Source organism: Cydia amplana, chromosome 11 (genome assembly GCF_948474715.1).
Source record: "Cydia amplana chromosome 11, ilCydAmpl1.1, whole genome shotgun sequence".
Lineage (NCBI taxonomy): Eukaryota > Metazoa > Arthropoda > Insecta > Lepidoptera > Tortricidae > Cydia > Cydia amplana.
Genome location: NC_086079.1, coordinates 7719182 through 7737645, shown reverse-complemented (window position 1 = coordinate 7737645; position 18464 = coordinate 7719182). Strand labels below are relative to the sequence as shown.

Genomic DNA, 18464 nt, shown 5'->3' with positions numbered 1-18464 from the left:
ACGCAGTAAAATGACATGGAAGCTTAAGCTTGTATCATGTTCTTGACATCCCGAGATTATATTTATATACATATAGCTAGGTACCTACAACCTCTATTGGCTACATAAATAAAGGTAAGTATTTGACAAAACTTCCGTGAGACACAGACATATTAAATATATTAAAAACGGGTCACTCACGTATTTTAAGTCGAAAGCGCTCGTCACTGTCAGCGCAAGCTCCTGATGACACTTCTCGGTACAGCTACGGAGTGAAACATGTCGAGCGTTTTCGACTTAAAATACGTGAGTGACCCGTTTTTAATATATTTATTTAAAGGTATTTTCTATAGAAAATGTTACTTTAATGTGACACCATGCCGTTCTAAAACCACCTTTATTCCATCTTATACCTTTAAACTAAACGAGCAATTCTTGTTTATTTATTTATTTATATGTATATGTCGGAGCGAGACACCAGAAGGACATATTGCAGCGTTACAGTTCATAGTTGGACGCCTGTATGGGGTCGATTAGCAATGTTTGGCTGCGTATTGTTTGCTTGTAGCGAAATGATAGGGTTGCGTAGTGAATAACGCCACCATCTATTGGCGTATTGTTGAACTAAGATGACAGGTAGAAGGCTTTGGAACGTCAAGAGGTTTATCTTGAGTGAACGTAGGCACGAGTGGGCATTTTTGTCGTTATGTTGGTAGACTAGTCAGGCAGGTTTACCAACTTGAATTGGAGGCGGGAGCGGTTGGCTCCGCCGCTGGAACTGGCTTCCTTCTTCTTGATCGGACCGCGCTAGAGATCGGACGTTAGCCAAGCTCGTGCCTAATTCGCTACGTTCCTGAAGGCTTATACCTGAAGGATTATTCTAAAAGTTTATAGATTCTCACGTTCTTTAACCGTTTAGCTAAGTGTTTTATTCCAAAAGTGTTATTTTGATTTCTTATGTGCCATTAGAAGCTTACTTTTGTAAAATAAAGATTTGAACGATTTCATGTGATCTTTTTATTTTAACTGAATCCGATTCCATCGTAAGATCGTTTAGTTATTTTGATTATTTAGTACTAAAATATAGTAGGCACTATAGACAGGTGGAAATCGGCCTGTTTTGAAAAAAGTCGTCGACATCTCTTCTAAATACCTAAAACTGGTATGGATGTGTTCCTCGTGATGTCTAGAATACGAAATGACTGGTTTTAGTTTATGGAGTGGGGGACGGGTCGAAAAAAAAGGGGGGCCAAGATGGCGGCCGACCATCATTGATATTTGTTCACATCTTGAGTCCTATGGGACCGATCGGTTCGTGTGAGGTGTCGTTTGAAAGAGTATTAAACGTGCTATTATTGTTTCATAATAACCGTAGTCATAACTGTAGTCGTTTACAAAATATTTTAAAATATTTGATTTTGTACCGTGCATGGATGGCATAAGTACTGATTAAATATGCGCCTAACTCAATAAATTACAACAATACTGCAATTATTTTATTACAAAATATACGAGACATTTCATTAGCTTACCAAAAACATAAGTTTTATTGGCGTATGATATTATATAACCAAGTAATAACAAATTTTGTTCAGCATGGGTCACTACGCACCGTCACGTAAATGACGGGCGACCGACGTAAACTTTTCATTATTTCTCGGGTTCTATTTTATTGATCAATTGCTGATAGGTACCATTTGAAAGGTTATTAAACGTACAATAAATGGTTTCTAATAGCCGTAGTCATAACTTTAGTAATTTACAAAATATTTTAAAATATTTGATTTTTTTACCGTGCATGGATGGCATAAGTACTGATAAAATATGCGTCTAACTCAATAAATTATAACTTTACTCCAATAATATTCTTACAAAATGTACGTGAAATTTCATTAACTTTCCAAAAATATAAGTTTTATTGGTGTATGATATTATATAACCAAGTAATTACGAATTTTGTTCAGCATGGGTCACTAAGCGCCGTCACGTAAATGGCAGGCGATCGGCGTCAACTTTTCATTATTTCTCGGGTTTTATTTTATTGATCAGTTCGTGATAGATACCATTTGAAAGAATATTAAACGTACTATAATTGGTTTTCAATAACTGTAGTCATAACTTTAGTCATTTTCAAAATAATTGAAAACATGATTTTTTACCGTGCATGCACATAAGTACTGCTAAAACATGGTTCTAACTTAATTAATTATAACTTTATCGCAATTAATGTATTTACAAAATATACGAGACATTTCATTAGCTTTCCAAAAACATAAGATTTATTGGTGTAAGATATTATAGAACCAAGTAATAATGAATTTTGTTCAGCATGGGTCACTGCGCACCGTCATATAAATCCCAACAAACAATTAGGCGACACTTAGCACCTATTTTCTTACCTAAAGACAGCCTGGCTCTAGAATAGCTACATCTATAGTCTTAGTTTACAGTTTACAGGCTCTGGTGACATAAAAGTGTTTAAAAGGTTCATCTAAAGATTTAAGATCTACAGTAGCTGTTTTGGGCGCTATATTGCATGTTAAGCTGCTAGTATTATAGCTTATAGCTCAAAGTGAATTGAACAACCTTAACATCTATATGAGTAATAATCTGCAATTTGCACTTAAGGTTCTAAACGTGTGATTAAGCCTTCTACTTATAGCTTTTTATATCGCAATCGCTACTTAACTCTCTTGTATGACTTACAGTCGAACAGAGAAGTTATGAGTCGCTATTATAGATCTAAGATCATGTAGTTACAGACGAGCGTTATTTAAATACCGTAGTACATCTTATAACTGTCAATAGAGTCATACTTACAAGCTAAAACTACAATGTCAAACGCCAATGAATCAATAGGTAAGCAAAAACTATAAATTGGACCGTAAAATAAAATAGTAAATAAATATAATATAGATAGTTTACTCAATATTGACCTTATCTTACTATTACTATACTTAAAACCGGACTTCACGGATAGTTATTATGTGGACATACGCTGCTACTCAAATAGTAGTCACTTATTTTGCATCCTGGAGCGTGCGGCGACAAATATCTCTTTAACGCCACAAGCCTCAGATCTCACTAAAAAGGTGATTTTAAATTATTAACTACGGAGTGTGTAGACGCGTGAGTCAAATAACAACACAGATATTAAGTACTTTATATGCAGTGGTTTTGCAATCATGAAAGCTACGAACTTAACGATGTTATGAACCTAGAACTGGGCTTTTGTGAAGAGTCAAAATATACTTAATTTTCCTGTGATAAAAACAAAACAAACAAACCATCATTTATATCGATATTTTATCATTTTGGATACCGCGCCGCTCCGTGTGTTTGCTTGCTTGGCGAAATTGGTCCTGGCATACCTACATACAGTGTGTAAGTCTAATACGGGCAATAAATTAAACCAGATATAGCATTTACCCGTCTTATCATTAATTAAAATGTTTTTTTAAGTTACACTTAATTATGACCCCGTGATTAATTTTTTCCACATGTACCGAGCAGCAATGTACTGCAAACATTAAGAAACAGAAGATGACATGACATTACTAGATACGAGCTTTTTAGTAACTGCCAACAAGCGTTGACAGTTACTTTAAAAAGCTCGTATTCCGTAACTTGTGTGGTGTATTACATTGCGGGCCGAATTATTTTGTATGGTTAAAATTTTCAATGCATTTCTAAGTAAAATCTATCTCAATATACTTTTTAGGTCCTATGCTAACCACCTTTTAAATATTCGCCCGTATTGGATTTACACACTGTATATGTTTATAGTTGTACGGTAACTAAACAATATTTTTGGAAAGTTAATAAATAGTTTGTTGATTTTATTCTAAAAATTTCACGCTATATTTACTACATTATCTCTTTTTCAAATTATTTCAGTCACTAAGCAAACCTCTAAGGTAAAAATTAAACATTTTCTTTAATATTTTTAAAATGGTTATTTTGGGCCTCAGATTTCAAACAATCGAGTATTCACAGAAAATTTAATATGCTTGCAAATGGTATCCACCATGTATCAGAAAAATAGAACCCGAAATATAATGAAAACTCAACGATGGCCGGGCTCCATTTAGGTGACGGTGCACAGTACCCATGCTGAACAAAATTCATGATTACTTAGTTATACAACATTATAAAGCAATAAAACTTATATTTTTGGATAGCTCATAAAATTTCCCGTATATTTTGAAAATATTTATTGCGGTAATGTTATAATCTATTGAGTTGTTGAAGAATGTTTTACCAGTACTTATGTCCATGCACGGTAAAAATCATATATTTTCAATTATTTTGTAAATGACTACAGTTATGACTACGGTTATTAGAAACCAATTATTGTACATTTAACATTCTTTCTAATGGTATCCATCACCAATTGATCAGTAAAATAGAACCCGAGAAACAATGAACAGTTGGGGTCGGTCGCCCGCCATTTACGTGACGGTGCGTAGTGACCCATGCTGAACAAAATTCATCATTACATGGTTATATAATACCATACAACAATAAACCTTATGTTTTTAGAAAGCTAATGAAAATTCTCGTATATTTTGTAATAACATTAATTGCGGTAAAGTTGTAATTTATTGAGTTAGACGCATGTTTTGTCAGTACTTATGCCATCCATGCACGGTAAAAAATCATATATTTTAAAATATTTTCTAAACGACTACAGTTATGACTACAGTTATTATGAAGCAATAATAGCACGTTTAATACTCTTTCAAACGACACCTCAAACGAACCGATCGGTCCCATAGGACTCAAGATGTGAACAAATATCAATGCTGGTCGGCCGCCCACATTCCCCCCCTTTTTATCGACACGTCCCCCACTCCATAAACTAAAACCGGTCAATTCGTATTCTAGAGACCACGAGGAACACATCCATACCAGTTTTAGGTATTTAGAAGAGATGTCTACGAAAATCGTGAAGGAGACGACTTGTGTTTAATTTAACTCCAGACTACTAGTATGGGTAACGAGTCTGAATGTTTATTTCATGCGTTGGTAGCATACCTACTATTTTGGCTGTAAAGTAATACATCTAGGTACTACCCCCACGCGCCCACCGCCATTAGGACCATCCTTCTCCGATATATATATATTTCGGGGATCTCGGAAACGGCTCTAACGATTTTGATGAAATTTGCTATATGGGGGTTTTGGGGGTCGAAAAATCGATCTAGCTAGGTCTTATCTCTGGGAAAACGCGCATTTTTGAGTTTTTGTATGTTTTCCGAGCAAAGCTCGGTCGCCCAGATAAGTATTAACCTATTATAAGATATTTGTCGACACAAATTGGCATCATTACTACCTATCTATTAAGATAATGTGCAACTACATACTTACTTAAATGGTGTGATAACGGTGTGAAAAGCGCATAAAATTTTAAGACTCTATTATGTACCGACAATGGAGCACAATTAACATTAATGGCGTATTCGAATACAAATGCACTTTCTTGCCGCCTACTGCTCATTCATTGTAACCTGTATCTACCATCGGGACAAGAGCTTATCTATAGGTACACAAATAAAAATGTACCCAAAGTGAAACCGCGATTTAGGCGATCTATGAAGAAAAAAATATACCTGTCCTACCTTGAATATGGGCCCTATCGAAATACTCTATTTGATCAAATATGTTCAAAATCCTTTACCTGCGATAGTTTTTTTTTGCTTTATCCCACGGTTTAGGGTAACATTGGATCTTTCAAAAAATTGCGGATGTTTAAAACACATTTCAAACTCAATAATCTGTTAGCATTTTTTTTACTCAAGTTGTTAACATTGCCTATCAGCTATACGAGTATAAACTATAAACTTATAAGACAAGTACTTAATTCTTATAATTCTAGCTGACACCGTAATATGAACATGTTATAATTTATAATGATGATGATTGACAATGGTGTTGATATTATATTGTATTCTTGTTTCTTGTGCTGAATAAATCTTTGCTTATTAATATTCTTACAAGCCATGTGTATAAATTAGCGCACTTTAGGTAATGAACCCGCACACTTCAAATTTGCACATTATGCAATGTAATTGCTCTGAGCAAAGTCAATAATTCAATAATCAATAGTTGAATAGTCAATAGTTGTTTAGTAACTCAAATCCTTCTGCAGTATCAACCAATAGTTGTATTGTAAATAAGTCGGTTTGGCCGTTAAGGACCAGGAGGAATGTGCGGGAACCGGTCGCGCTAGCCGACACCTCGCAGGACTTATTCAGGGCTGTTATTATAATTATTAACCACGAGCGGCATGTTTGAGGCTCACCAGTGTAAATGTGGGTCGGAGCATAGCTGAGTCTTACAAGTTTTTAGGTTCCTATGCTAACTGCTATATAACCACCTAGATGTGATGATTTCAGCTTATGCGTAGCTCTCACTCTCAGGGTCATTAGTAGAATGAGTCTGATGTAGGGTTTGCAAGACGGATCTGAAATGTATGGGAAGATCCGCGGATCCGGATCCAGATCCGGATAATTCCATACATTTCGGATCCGGATTGCAAACCTTAGTCTGATGTAACTACGCAATATACACGACCTGCTTGACCCCCCTTTACGAGTCTAGAGAACTCTCACTGGTTCGCTTGAGGCGAATACTCTCCTGCACGAAAAGCGATATAAATACGGGGCCAGAGGGCCTACCGCGAACCACGTTCGACGTGTTGCCTCCCTGTCACACTTACGTACGAATTTACAAGTGCGACAGAGATGCAACACGTCGAACAGGGTTCGCGGTAGGCCATCAGAACGCAAGCACCCGCAACTGCCACTACGCAGAGTTTTATGACTATTGCATTATAAACCAACCATTGTGTGTATTAATTGAAAGAAGAACCTATATTAAAGATTGGAGGCTAAATAACTTTAACTCTGATGCTATTATGAAATATATTGTTTTCTAGCTGGAAATTGGACTAATTCTCATCTACTTTATCATTGTAAAAATAAAAAGAGTGTAATAGAATAGAAATATTTTGATTCGCAAACACAAACGAGACAAATTACATATTATAACAAAAACATAGAAATATAGATACTTAGTTAATTACTTTTCATGCAATATAATGTTTTAATTAAAGATTTTTATTTCAGAGATTTTTCAAAATTGGATCGCGTCTGGCTTCCTACAAGTTTTAAAGCATATTTTGTTCTACATAATCAAAAAGACCGATATGAAATAACCGTTAGTTATGAGTAGGTACGTAGAAATCATTATATGTAATTGTATTCATAATCCAACCCACCAATGTTTGATTTTTGCATACAAATAAAAGTTATAGCTAAATCCAATATAGGCTCAAACTGTTTATTATTAGAGCAACTAAAATAAACACATTACGTTTATTCTAAAGCGAATTAAACATTTTATGTTTAGCTACACATGAATGACATGACGATGACAGGAGCAAGACGTAATTACCTAACCTTGTAACATGATTTTCTATTTTAAAACTTCAAAGTTTTTCGCATTTTGCATTTCGTTTACTTACAGTGACAGATCCAAATAGGTATAGTTTAACCAATCAGAAATATCAGTATTCAGTAGCATGGTAGCTACAGTATCTAATGGCATAACTAAAGTCTATTTCTTTATTCGGTAGACTGAAATGACAGTTAATAGTATGAAATGACATTTCATGTTCATACTATTAACTGTCATTTGAGTCTACCGAAAAAAAAATAGACTTTACACTCATTAGTTTACTCATAACTACATAAGCAAGTAATACTTGCTTGCGTAAGAATTAAAATTATGAAATCTTAAGATTAATGTACAACATTAAATTAAGTTCGATTCCTTAATTATTAAATTATAGGTAAGGTAAATGCGGCCAATTCCGTCAACAAACGATTGCTTTTAGTTTCAGCAATGGCTGCTTTGTCGAGGAAATAACCAATTGTGTACTGTTTTAGAAAAAAAACGCTTGTTGACGGAATTTTCCGTATGACGGAATTGGCCGTGTTGACCTTATACGAATGATAAGAAGCATTTACAAGCCAATGCACTAGCCAGAGTCCCGGGAACAAGCAGTCGGCCAGCTCCTCGCCACGAGAATAACTTATAGATCACGACCTAGTATGTACGAGCTGAGTGGTTGATAAACGTGTCTTTTGCGTTGTTAGTGTTTCCGTAGAGGCCAATAAAAGCCAGAAATTTCCCTAAGCAAAATACCTATATATTATGTAAATTGATATCAACACTTTACACTAAAAATGTAATGCTCGAGTTTGCCCACTAAAAAAAGATTAAGAATCATATCTTAAGTCGTTTTTTTCTCGTTTTCTGCTCACACTATTCCTTTAATGTGATGAAATGCAATAGAACCGACGACTCTCGAATTATGGCAATTAAAAGCTTCGGAGACCGGAGGCCTGAGGACGACCCCAGCCAAAATCTTTTATCTGTGAACGCCAAACTAAAAATCAAGATGTAAAAATGTATTAAGTTTAGATTTTCGTTTTCCATAAACGATTGCCAATTGTCCCTAGTTATTGAAGTGAAAACTTCTTTAGCGGCGCTGTGCACTTTTTGAGGTGGGTAAAAAATTTTAAACTCGAGACAACGTAAGACGACCACGTGACGGTAAGATTTAGATGGCCACTCATTTAGATGGCATTTAAATCAATAAAGAAAAACTCAATGACATTACATGAAAAACTGTTACATGTAATGTCATTGAGTTTTTCTTTATTGATTTAAATGTCATCTAGTCAGTTTCGCTCTAACTGGTATTAATATAACTCGAGTACTAACAGTGATGTGCTTAGGGGTTTCAAGTAATTAACGCTAACGCTAGATGGCGTTAACCTCAATTATACAAAGTGCATTTTGCACTAGTCATTGAGTTTTCACTTCTGCCGGCACTCCCTGAGTGCAACCCGTTGTTTTTTTTTTGACGCGTCTATCTTTTATTCCCTTGAATATTCAAAGTACACAACCACAGAATCTAATTCATTATTATTTATTTCCATAAATACATACATTTTGTACAGGCGCACACAACTATCGCAGGCGATACCTCGATGATAAGCGACAGTCCACGGCACGAACAGTACGAACACCTCTCATAGTGATAATCAGTACGTAGGGATAAGACACGAGTATTGTCTGATTTTATCCAAAGGTTTACGAGCTCTGCGAACTTTCGCAACGCAAGATCAGCCAACGGATATACGTTGAACGTGTAGGAAATGGCTGTCGCAAATATGTTTTATGGGGGAAATATAAAATTAAAAATAAATGTCATACAAAAAACACGGTAAGTAGGTAAAAAACCACGTACGTATCTGAAACAATTTAATACGTAATGCAATGATAAAGCTTTGAAAAATCCGTTTTAATAATCTTTATTTATATTTTATTAGCTGTTAATTATTGTAACTAATTGCCACAAAAATATCTATACAACAAACACGAGTTAATTGTCACATAATATATACCTACACCATGCGATAAAACTCGCTGAAAGATAATTATAATTAATTAAGTAAACAGTACAAATTGATACCAACAGTAGTCTTTTGGGGAGTAAATAAGTACCTACATAAATACATAAGCTTAATTATATCACAGAAAAACACAAACCGTGGGTTAAATATATAACTATTCTAAATAGTAGGTACTTTTTTCATACAAAGCTATTTTTTGAAGTGAAAACTTCTTTAGCGGCGCTGCTTGGCACTTTTTGAGGTGGGGAAAAAATGATAAACTCGAGACAGCGTAAGGCGATCACGTGACCGTAAGGGGCCGTAAGGTGGCATTTAAATCAATAAAGAAAAACTCAATGTTATTTGACATTTATGTTGCAGACTCCTTTGTAAATAAACATGTCAATGAAAAAGTGTGATCTTATTTGAGAATGATAATAATATATAATAAATAAATAGAATACCTCCGCTAAACGTATGTATCGTGTTACCGGGCGTCGGTAACATAGTGAGGTGAGTTTTCACTTCTATCGGCACTCCCGGAGTGCAACCGTTGTTGCTTGTTTTCATAGTGATAGTATCTAAACTACTTTTTTAACTTGGGTGAATTTGTACAATTAAGTAAATCATAGCAAAAAAAGTCGCGGAAAAAAAATGTTTAAGAGAAATAGGTACAACATGCAGTTTAATTACTGATAACTTGAAAGTTTAAACAATCTCAGTAGGCCTACTGATTGACCAATAAGGGGAGATTACTGAAAATGATCCGAGCGAGGTCAACGACCCGACCCGTTAACGGTCTTGTTTGCTAGTGGGCGGGCGGCGCCGCTACCGCTGCGCGCGCGCCGCGACCTTCACAAGGAAAGTAGAAATAGATCCGATTAAAAAGTTATCACAATGACATTCGTGACGATTGTTTTTATATAAGGAAAAGTTTAATATTAATGAATATCAAGGTTATATTGTTTTTCGTTGTGCATTAATTGATTAGGTACGAGTAGGTGTTTTTAAGCTCTTAATGGTAAGTACCTATTGTTTTTTTGCGTATGAGGTACCCGTAATGGTGTAATAATATTTATATAATAATATTTAAAGATAAGAGAAGTACTTAAGTACTAATTAGCAGTAATTAGTTTATAAGTTCACATAATTTTGTTAGCATAGTGTATTTATAGGAAGGTATTTCGGTGTAGGTGACAAACCGTAAATAAACATAAATTTATCTCTGTTTTTAAAACCTATGGCATTCGTACTTTATTGGTTTATTTGATAGTGAACTGATAATTATTACTATCGGCGCATTTTACCCACACTTTATAAGTGCGAGCAAGAGAGATACCACAAGTGACATAGAATATTAAATCAGGATGAGTTTTTAAAGTTGGAATGCGGCTCTGGAGATGCGGTACCATCGGAGGCGCAGCGTGACGGCGCGCCCGCCGTGACAGCGGCGTCACTCGACACAATTCAACTCGACTACTCAACTCAATATTGTGCTACTCTAGTACTCTGTCACGTCTCAAACCACAGGCACACGCAAGTTATATTTATATCTGGCTATATAACCACTTATCTGCTACATGTTATGACATTTTCACATTTATCTTTGATTTTTGATTCTTTGTATTGCTTTTATTTACCCGTTTGTCTACTTGCGTTTGTAGAATAGTTAGGCTACCTTAATTAATATATATGACAGTACTAGCCAAACTATTGAAATTGAAATTATTTATTTCAGGCACTAATCCCATATAGTGTTAGTACAAAAACATAATTTAGCTACCTATTACTATGTTAGTGTACAATATGTAAAAGAATAAATACCTAAAACTACTTAATACTATTTATTTTGATGATACGTTGGGTACGTGCAATTGATTCCAACGCCTCATCAACGTCTATATCTAGCACAACTACTGATGTTTGTTTACCATGAGACATTCTTCCGCGATCGGCGAAAGAAAAATCGTTCTGGCAAGCTGTAGTGTAATGTCACAAGGCTAACCAATTTATTTCAATGTTTTTGCAACGTATGAAGATCAAGACTTAATTAATCTTAGACACATCTCACTGTGGAAATAAATTATTTAGACAAGTTGGGGATTATTTAGATCGCAAATAAATTATCTAAAAATAAGTAGAAAATACGGTTTATTCGATCACTGCGCGCTTTTTCAAAAGCTAAAATAATCTGTTCGTTGTATTTTCGAATGTAATTAGAAATTACCTACACACATTAACTTTGGAGACAAATCAATATATGACATCTATCTATTTCAGTTTATAGAAATTACCTATTAAGCTTATTCCAGATTTTAGAGGAACCTTTGTAATTGGATCAGGATCCATAACATGAATTAAACTCATATGCAAGGTTGCTTGTTTAAGAAGACACTCTTCCACCCTGGATACGGAGGTTGAAGAAAATATTTTATTTATAGGTCTAAATTTACATATGTCTTGTCTATAAGCCGTCTCTATCCGTATCTATACGATAAGTACAGTTGCAGTGTTATATTTACAGAAAAACTCTTAAGTTAATAATTAATATATAATAAAATAAGTTTGTTAGTAGTAAAATGTTTATATATAGGTAGGTAAGGTAGCGAAAATTTGGAAAGTTGTAATTTGTAAACAATATCAATACAAGCAACTATTGTCCCTTTCGTGCTCTGTCAGCTTAGTCCACACCTACCTACTTAGTACCTAGCCAAATATCCAATATCCATATTATTAAATAAGTACCATTTTTGAAAAGTCTCGGAAACCGCGTATCCTCTTAAACTCGTACAACCGTACTCTCTAGGCGCAAGACATGGTCCACCCTTATACGGCTGTACAGGTTTTACGAAGTTATCGTGAACACCGCCGCTTGTGTAACAAGTGCTTGAATTACAAGTAAATTTACATACACGTAGCCATGCCAGGAATGCGACTATAGCAAAAAGTCATACTGATATTCTGTTAATAGACTCGAACGAAAATAAACATGGCGACGCTAACGCTTTAAACAGAGGACGTTGTTTGCGAAAAATGATAACATTTTCCGAGCATCCGTCGTCTGTCTGTGAGCGATTATAAAAAATGTAGGTATCTACTTAAAATATAATTTTGAACGTGGTTCTGCATAAACCGAGATATTTAATTTGGCAATATTATCGAGGTAAATGACTGTTCAAGACTTTGATTGAACTATTCGAGTAATTAGTTATTTAATTTTGCACTGCATTTACACGAGAGTTTACAGTAAAAGCTCGTAATTCACCTCTAATTGATTACCTATATTTATAAGCGATAAATTTACGCAATAACTTTCGTCAAATACGATACGAAATGTTAAGAATGCAAACACTTAATCGTAAGTATTACGTGTAAGCGATAGTACTAGAATGTCTCTAATCCCATGAAAGATAACAATCATGAGTAACTCAGTAACTTCACAAAATGCTTAGATTCTGAATTGAATAATGTTTCAGATGCGTGACAAAAGCATGCGCTCAATAGATTATTAAACACGACTCCAGTATCGAAGTGCATTCATTTAATTCACAAACTTATTTACATCGACTGTGAGCTCGTTTCAGTACAGCTTGGCCTCCAGATCCTTAACAAGTTTGTCTAATCAGAGCTCAAACTTATACTGGTTCTTCTGACTCAAAGCGTCTAGCTATAGTTGATAAATAGACCCGTGTTGTTCCGAGATTCCGATATATCTGCTTTCCCCGATAATAACTAGACATTATCTCATGTAGGTACAAGATAACATGTAGAAATCTGTTCTCATGCACCGTACAGCGACAGGGCATGGTTCACACTACGCCCGACCCCTGAACTCGGTGACACTTTGCTAATAACTAGATAACGTATACTAACTTAATTATTACGATGCTTAACGATTCTAAATGAATTCGTCCAGGAATCAAAACATCAACATCCGTGTTTTGTATAATAAAGTATAGGTATGTACATACTGTACAATGTTGAAATGGACGTCGCCGATATAAGGTGTCGCAGGTTAGACAGCCACGTGTAGGGGCGTTATATATAATGTAAAGGAAAACATTCGTTTGTAATATAAAATACTAGGGTACACACTTTTTAGAGAACACCCTATTATCAACACGTTATAGAATTCTGTTTAGTGTACCTAAAAGCTTATATTAGCACATTTAGACATCCCTATACACTATACAGGGTGCTTCCTGTAACAGGAGCAATAAATTAAACTGTAGGCTGTACTCCTCAAACTGACCAACATTTATTTGTTCAGCAACTTTTGAAAATAACTCTTGTTTTAATTTTTATTACACTTTAAAGTTTATTCTAAGACGCAATGTATTGCAAATTTTGTTATGTTTAAAGCGTGACAAGCAACGTCAAACACACTGATGTCAGCGTACATTGAAGGCAATATTTATTTTGTATGAAAAAGAGGAAGTGTAAAGGATTCATAATTTTTAAAAGTTGCTGAACAAATGTTGGTCAGTTTGAGGAGTACAGCCTTTAGTTTAATTTATTGCTCCTGTTACAGGAAGCGCCCTGTATATCAATAGAATGTAACATGACATATGGTAAAACACATATGCATAATAAATAACGATAATACATTATGCACGGAAGAACGCCATTCAAAACTAACGCTGCATACAATCGCCATACAAAACATGAAAAACATGTCTGAAGAAAAGTTGACCAGTTTCATTGTTTACAAAAATACCTATACAGTTTATAAAAGTATTCATATATTGAGTGCCTAGTTAATAATGTTTCTGGTATTCTCAAAACTTTTAGTTAATAGAGTTCCAAACATCTTGTCCTGTGCCCCAAAGTAAGTACGGGATTTTAGTGTAAGCTGGTAGCTACTGTAGCTAGGATCAATTACCTAAACTAAACGAATGATGAACGAATCAATTGCAATCAAGAATCTACCTGTTTTAGTATTTTTTTGCACATTTTTTGTCTTAATAACCAGCCTAATCTCATCTCAGAGGATTAACTACTTATATTCCTAAAGAAGATTCTATTTTCGAACGGTTTTAACGAAGCTTTTATTGCAGTTATATTATTAGCATATGGGGCATTATCTATAAAAAGGGACCTTATTGTCGAAGGCACTTACGCCGCACAGCGTCGCGCGGCATTGTATATTTATATCGGAGCATCGTTAATAATGGGGTAAGCGCCATCGACAATAAGGTTTCTTTTCATAGATAACGTCACATATAATTTTTCTTGATATGCAATAAAATATGCTTTTAAGAAACTATTTATAAAGATAACATACTTAAATTGCTCTTGCTCTGTGGACCCGCTGAGTATGACTTTTATTTCTTACTTAAGATAATTGTGTCATATAGTATCGTTAAATAAATAAGAGTGATAAAAGCTATTCTGAGTGGTTTTATATCAACAATAATATTATGAAGTTAGTACATGGCAATAAAATATTGAATATGCATACCTACTTAAACCTAGTATCGATTGCACTGAAAAAAGGCGCTCGGTAAAGTGGCCATAATTGTTAATGTAATGCGTTATTTAAAACATGCAAGTATCATTTAGGTACAAGCACCATCAAGAATTGCATAAAAGCCACCACTAAATGGCGCTAACACTAGGTAATTATAGTTGCTTACATTGAATATAAGATTCTAGTAACACATCTAATAGCTTTAATTATAACCATTCAACGAACGATCATAGGATAAGGATTTGTTAATTTTATTAGGTATAATATGTTTACAGTAGTATAGGTATACGTTCACAAAGCGAGTGATGATTGCTAAAGATGTCTTTAGTTAACTAGATAAGTACCTAATTAGTTCCTATTGAACTGAATTTGACACTCAATATACCGTGTGTTAGTTAATTAAATAAATACCTACCTATTCCCGTTTAACACATAATACTCGTAATGTACTTATACATATATAGCAAATAATGCATACCTTCTTTAATATAATTGCAGAACCGATTTCAGGGGATCCAAAATTCCAAAATAGGAGAGTTCATTTCGAGTAAGTACCTGAACTCCTTAAATAAAAAAACATGCAAAATTAATGTAGTCATATTGAAAAAGGCACATTTTTGCAGACCGTTTGAACAACTGTGCAAAAGTTTATTAATAACTTGTTCTGCTTCAGTATACTATTAAACAAAAGAGACATAGAATCACAACTTCGTCAAAAAGTTGCCGGTATACCTAAAATAACTAAACCGTAAACAGTGAGTGTAAGGTAAATTTTTGTTCTTACCCGCATATTCGTCTCTTGGCCAGTCATGGCACACTCACTAGCACATATAGCATCACAATAAAGTACAATACAATAGTGCCGAGTAAACAATTGCACGCACTCAACACGTCGCGAGAGTTTGAGGCAACTGTGCAGTCGAGACTGAATGCACCCCGGTCGTGTGTGCGCGTAACTCACTGAGCTGCGAGGCGAACTTCAGGCTACCAGTGTAGAGTTTACACTAAATAAGTTATACAACAATGCGGAGGGACGGCACTCAATTGTGGCTCACTCATTTAGATTGGCAACCAAACAGACTGACAATAAGACATTAAATTCTGTAATCAGTAAAAAAAATGGAACCATCACCAACAGCCATGAAAATCTATTTCTAATAGGTACACTAAGTGATCCTAAGCGCACTATAGCTAGTAGCCCCCCTCCATAACACTTCAATAATCTCGCTCCATAACACTAATCGCCGTTGCAATTTTCTTCGCCGTCAAATGCTGCTTCTACAGCGGTCAGTCTTCTTCGCAAAACTTTGCCTATCCCCCGGGCTATGCCTATTGCCGATACAATGAGAACATACAGGCGGCCTAGCCAAGGTGACGATCGCTATCGCTTCGCCATCGAATCGCTTTGTGTCTCTCTATCACTCTTCCATATTAGCGTGACAGGGACAGTTGCGTTTCGTTCGCTGCGGAGCGTTAGCGATTCGCATGTTGGCTACGGGGCCTGGAACGTCTGAGCGTTCGACTCGCGTGTCGACAAACGATTGCAACACATACCTCGTCCTTCTTGTGATATTCCTATCGCTAGCGACCGCTTATCAGTACACCAGCATAAGTCTGATCTCTTACTATTCATACTTGTTACAGATCTCGGCGCAGTAGACAATGTTCCAGTGTTTAGGTCGTCTACGTTCGATGAAATAATATAATAACACGACCTGTGGACACAGGACACTGTGATAGCGGAGCGATAACTCTGCTTTCTCCGTAGACAGTAGACACCCGAGGACGAATAAAGAGTTCCTATCTCAAGAACTTCCAGAACATGTAGGGCAACCTATAATGAACAAAGTGAGACATTCTTTAAAATAGGTACGTATAACCCGGCTACAGCCATTCTAATAAAGTTATGTATGGTAGTAACATAAAATGTCCTACTCCGGTCTCATACCCAAGTTGTAAAATCTCACAACAACGAGTTTTTTTCTTTAATTTTGCTTGAGAAAGATTATAATACGTAATAATGTTCATAAAGTTTTCGTTGCCGTACCGTACTCTCACGATTGTAAAGAGACGCAAACAGTAAATAACCTAAAAAGTGAATGTCAATAGACCAAATCATAAAAACATTCTAAATTGATAAAGATGTTTAATTGAAAAGGGTATCAAGGTTAAATGTCAATTTAAATAAAAACAAGGCAGTCAAAGCAAGGCACGGGCGGTCTTTTATCGTAGGGGTTAATTAACGTTTTCGCATGGAAAAGTACTGCACGATTACTTGTGGCAAAGAAAACAATGTCACTTTATCTATAAATAGTAGGTCAGGCGATGCAGGGCTCGTATCCCAATCGCCTCCCGAGCGTTGGACTCAGGCGAACTAGAATAACTGTGACCGTTAATACTGTATCCGTAACAACTAATGAGCACTGGTTTCCCTCGGGCAATTTTTTACGTTGCGTGATAGGAATAGCCCAGGGCGGGCGGCGGTACAAATGTGGCAACTGCAGCGCGCATTTTGGCACAAGCTTTTGGGTTTCTGAATGCGCTGAGAATAGTCCGTGACACCAATTTATGGCCATAAAAATGAGGTATGCTGATGGACTGATATTGTATAAGCAAACTGAAGGGGCGGCATGCTGAAACTATGCCAAGTATAACGAATTATGATGAGTGACTAAATCATGTTAATCTCCGTGGCGGTTCGTGCTCCACGTAAGTTTCCTCTCCAGTCCGTCCAGCCCGTTGTAGGTACCCAACGAGCAATGCGCGTTAAAAATCACAAGTCCGCAAAGAGAAGAATAGAGGTATTTATTATATACAGTCAATCAGTATCAATAGTCAATAAGCATCATTAGTAGCATATCAAACAACGCGCTATTAGTATCTGCAACCCTCGATTGGGTACTTTTCCAAATAGAGATACCTATCTCTCGACAGTTTGCGTTCAAAAGTGTTTGCATAAGTTTAGTTAATTGTTATATATTTAAAGACTAAAGGCCAGACCACCTGTGGCGGTCACATATAATTACGTCGGAGGGGTGTTGACCTGCAGCGAGTGTGGTTGCACATTTGCTGCAAAGATTGGCTATGTCGTCACCTGAGAGCGCACCAGCGACGCTCTCAGCGCTAGAAAGCAGTCGCTGTGGCCAAAAAGGGCTAGATGATGATGATTTAAAGACATCTCTTTTTGTTAAGGTATCGGATAAATGTTTTGACGCGTAGTCAGATACGCAACTTTTGATGCTGACTGTACCTACCTACTGTCATCAATTCTAAGCTTACAGAAACAAGATTTGTTCAATCAAAACTTTGCGTAAGCCATGTTTGACGTACCTATGCTCACAGTAGAGACGTGCAAATTTTGGACAAACAGAATTGTTTCCATGAAATGCAATGCATGTTTCTGTGTGCACATCGGTCTGCAAACAAACTTAATGGACTCGAGTGGCAAATATTGGCGATTGTTTGAATATATGCATGAAGAGAATGTGTCAAACCTAACAATAACACCGACGAGTAAGTTAAAGCCAGCAGATTCTTTCTAATTTGAA

At 35.8% G+C, this 18464-nt stretch overlaps 1 protein-coding gene across 3 annotated transcripts in view; it reads right to left on the bottom strand.

Annotated features, from left to right (window-relative positions):
• LOC134651939 (glycogen-binding subunit 76A) overlaps nucleotides 1-18464 on the bottom strand; it is a 60522-nt gene that overhangs the window by 25083 nt on the left and 16975 nt on the right. The window contains exon 1 of one of the 3 annotated variants that reach the window (XM_063507063.1): nucleotides 15701-15844. The exons of the other annotated variants lie outside the window; for them this stretch is intronic. Within the exon in view, the coding sequence (XP_063363133.1) occupies nucleotides 15701-15727 (27 nt within the window). The 5' untranslated portion in view covers nucleotides 15728-15844. Of the gene's footprint in view, nucleotides 1-15700; nucleotides 15845-18464 lie in introns of those variants that run through there. 3 annotated transcript variants of the gene reach the window in all.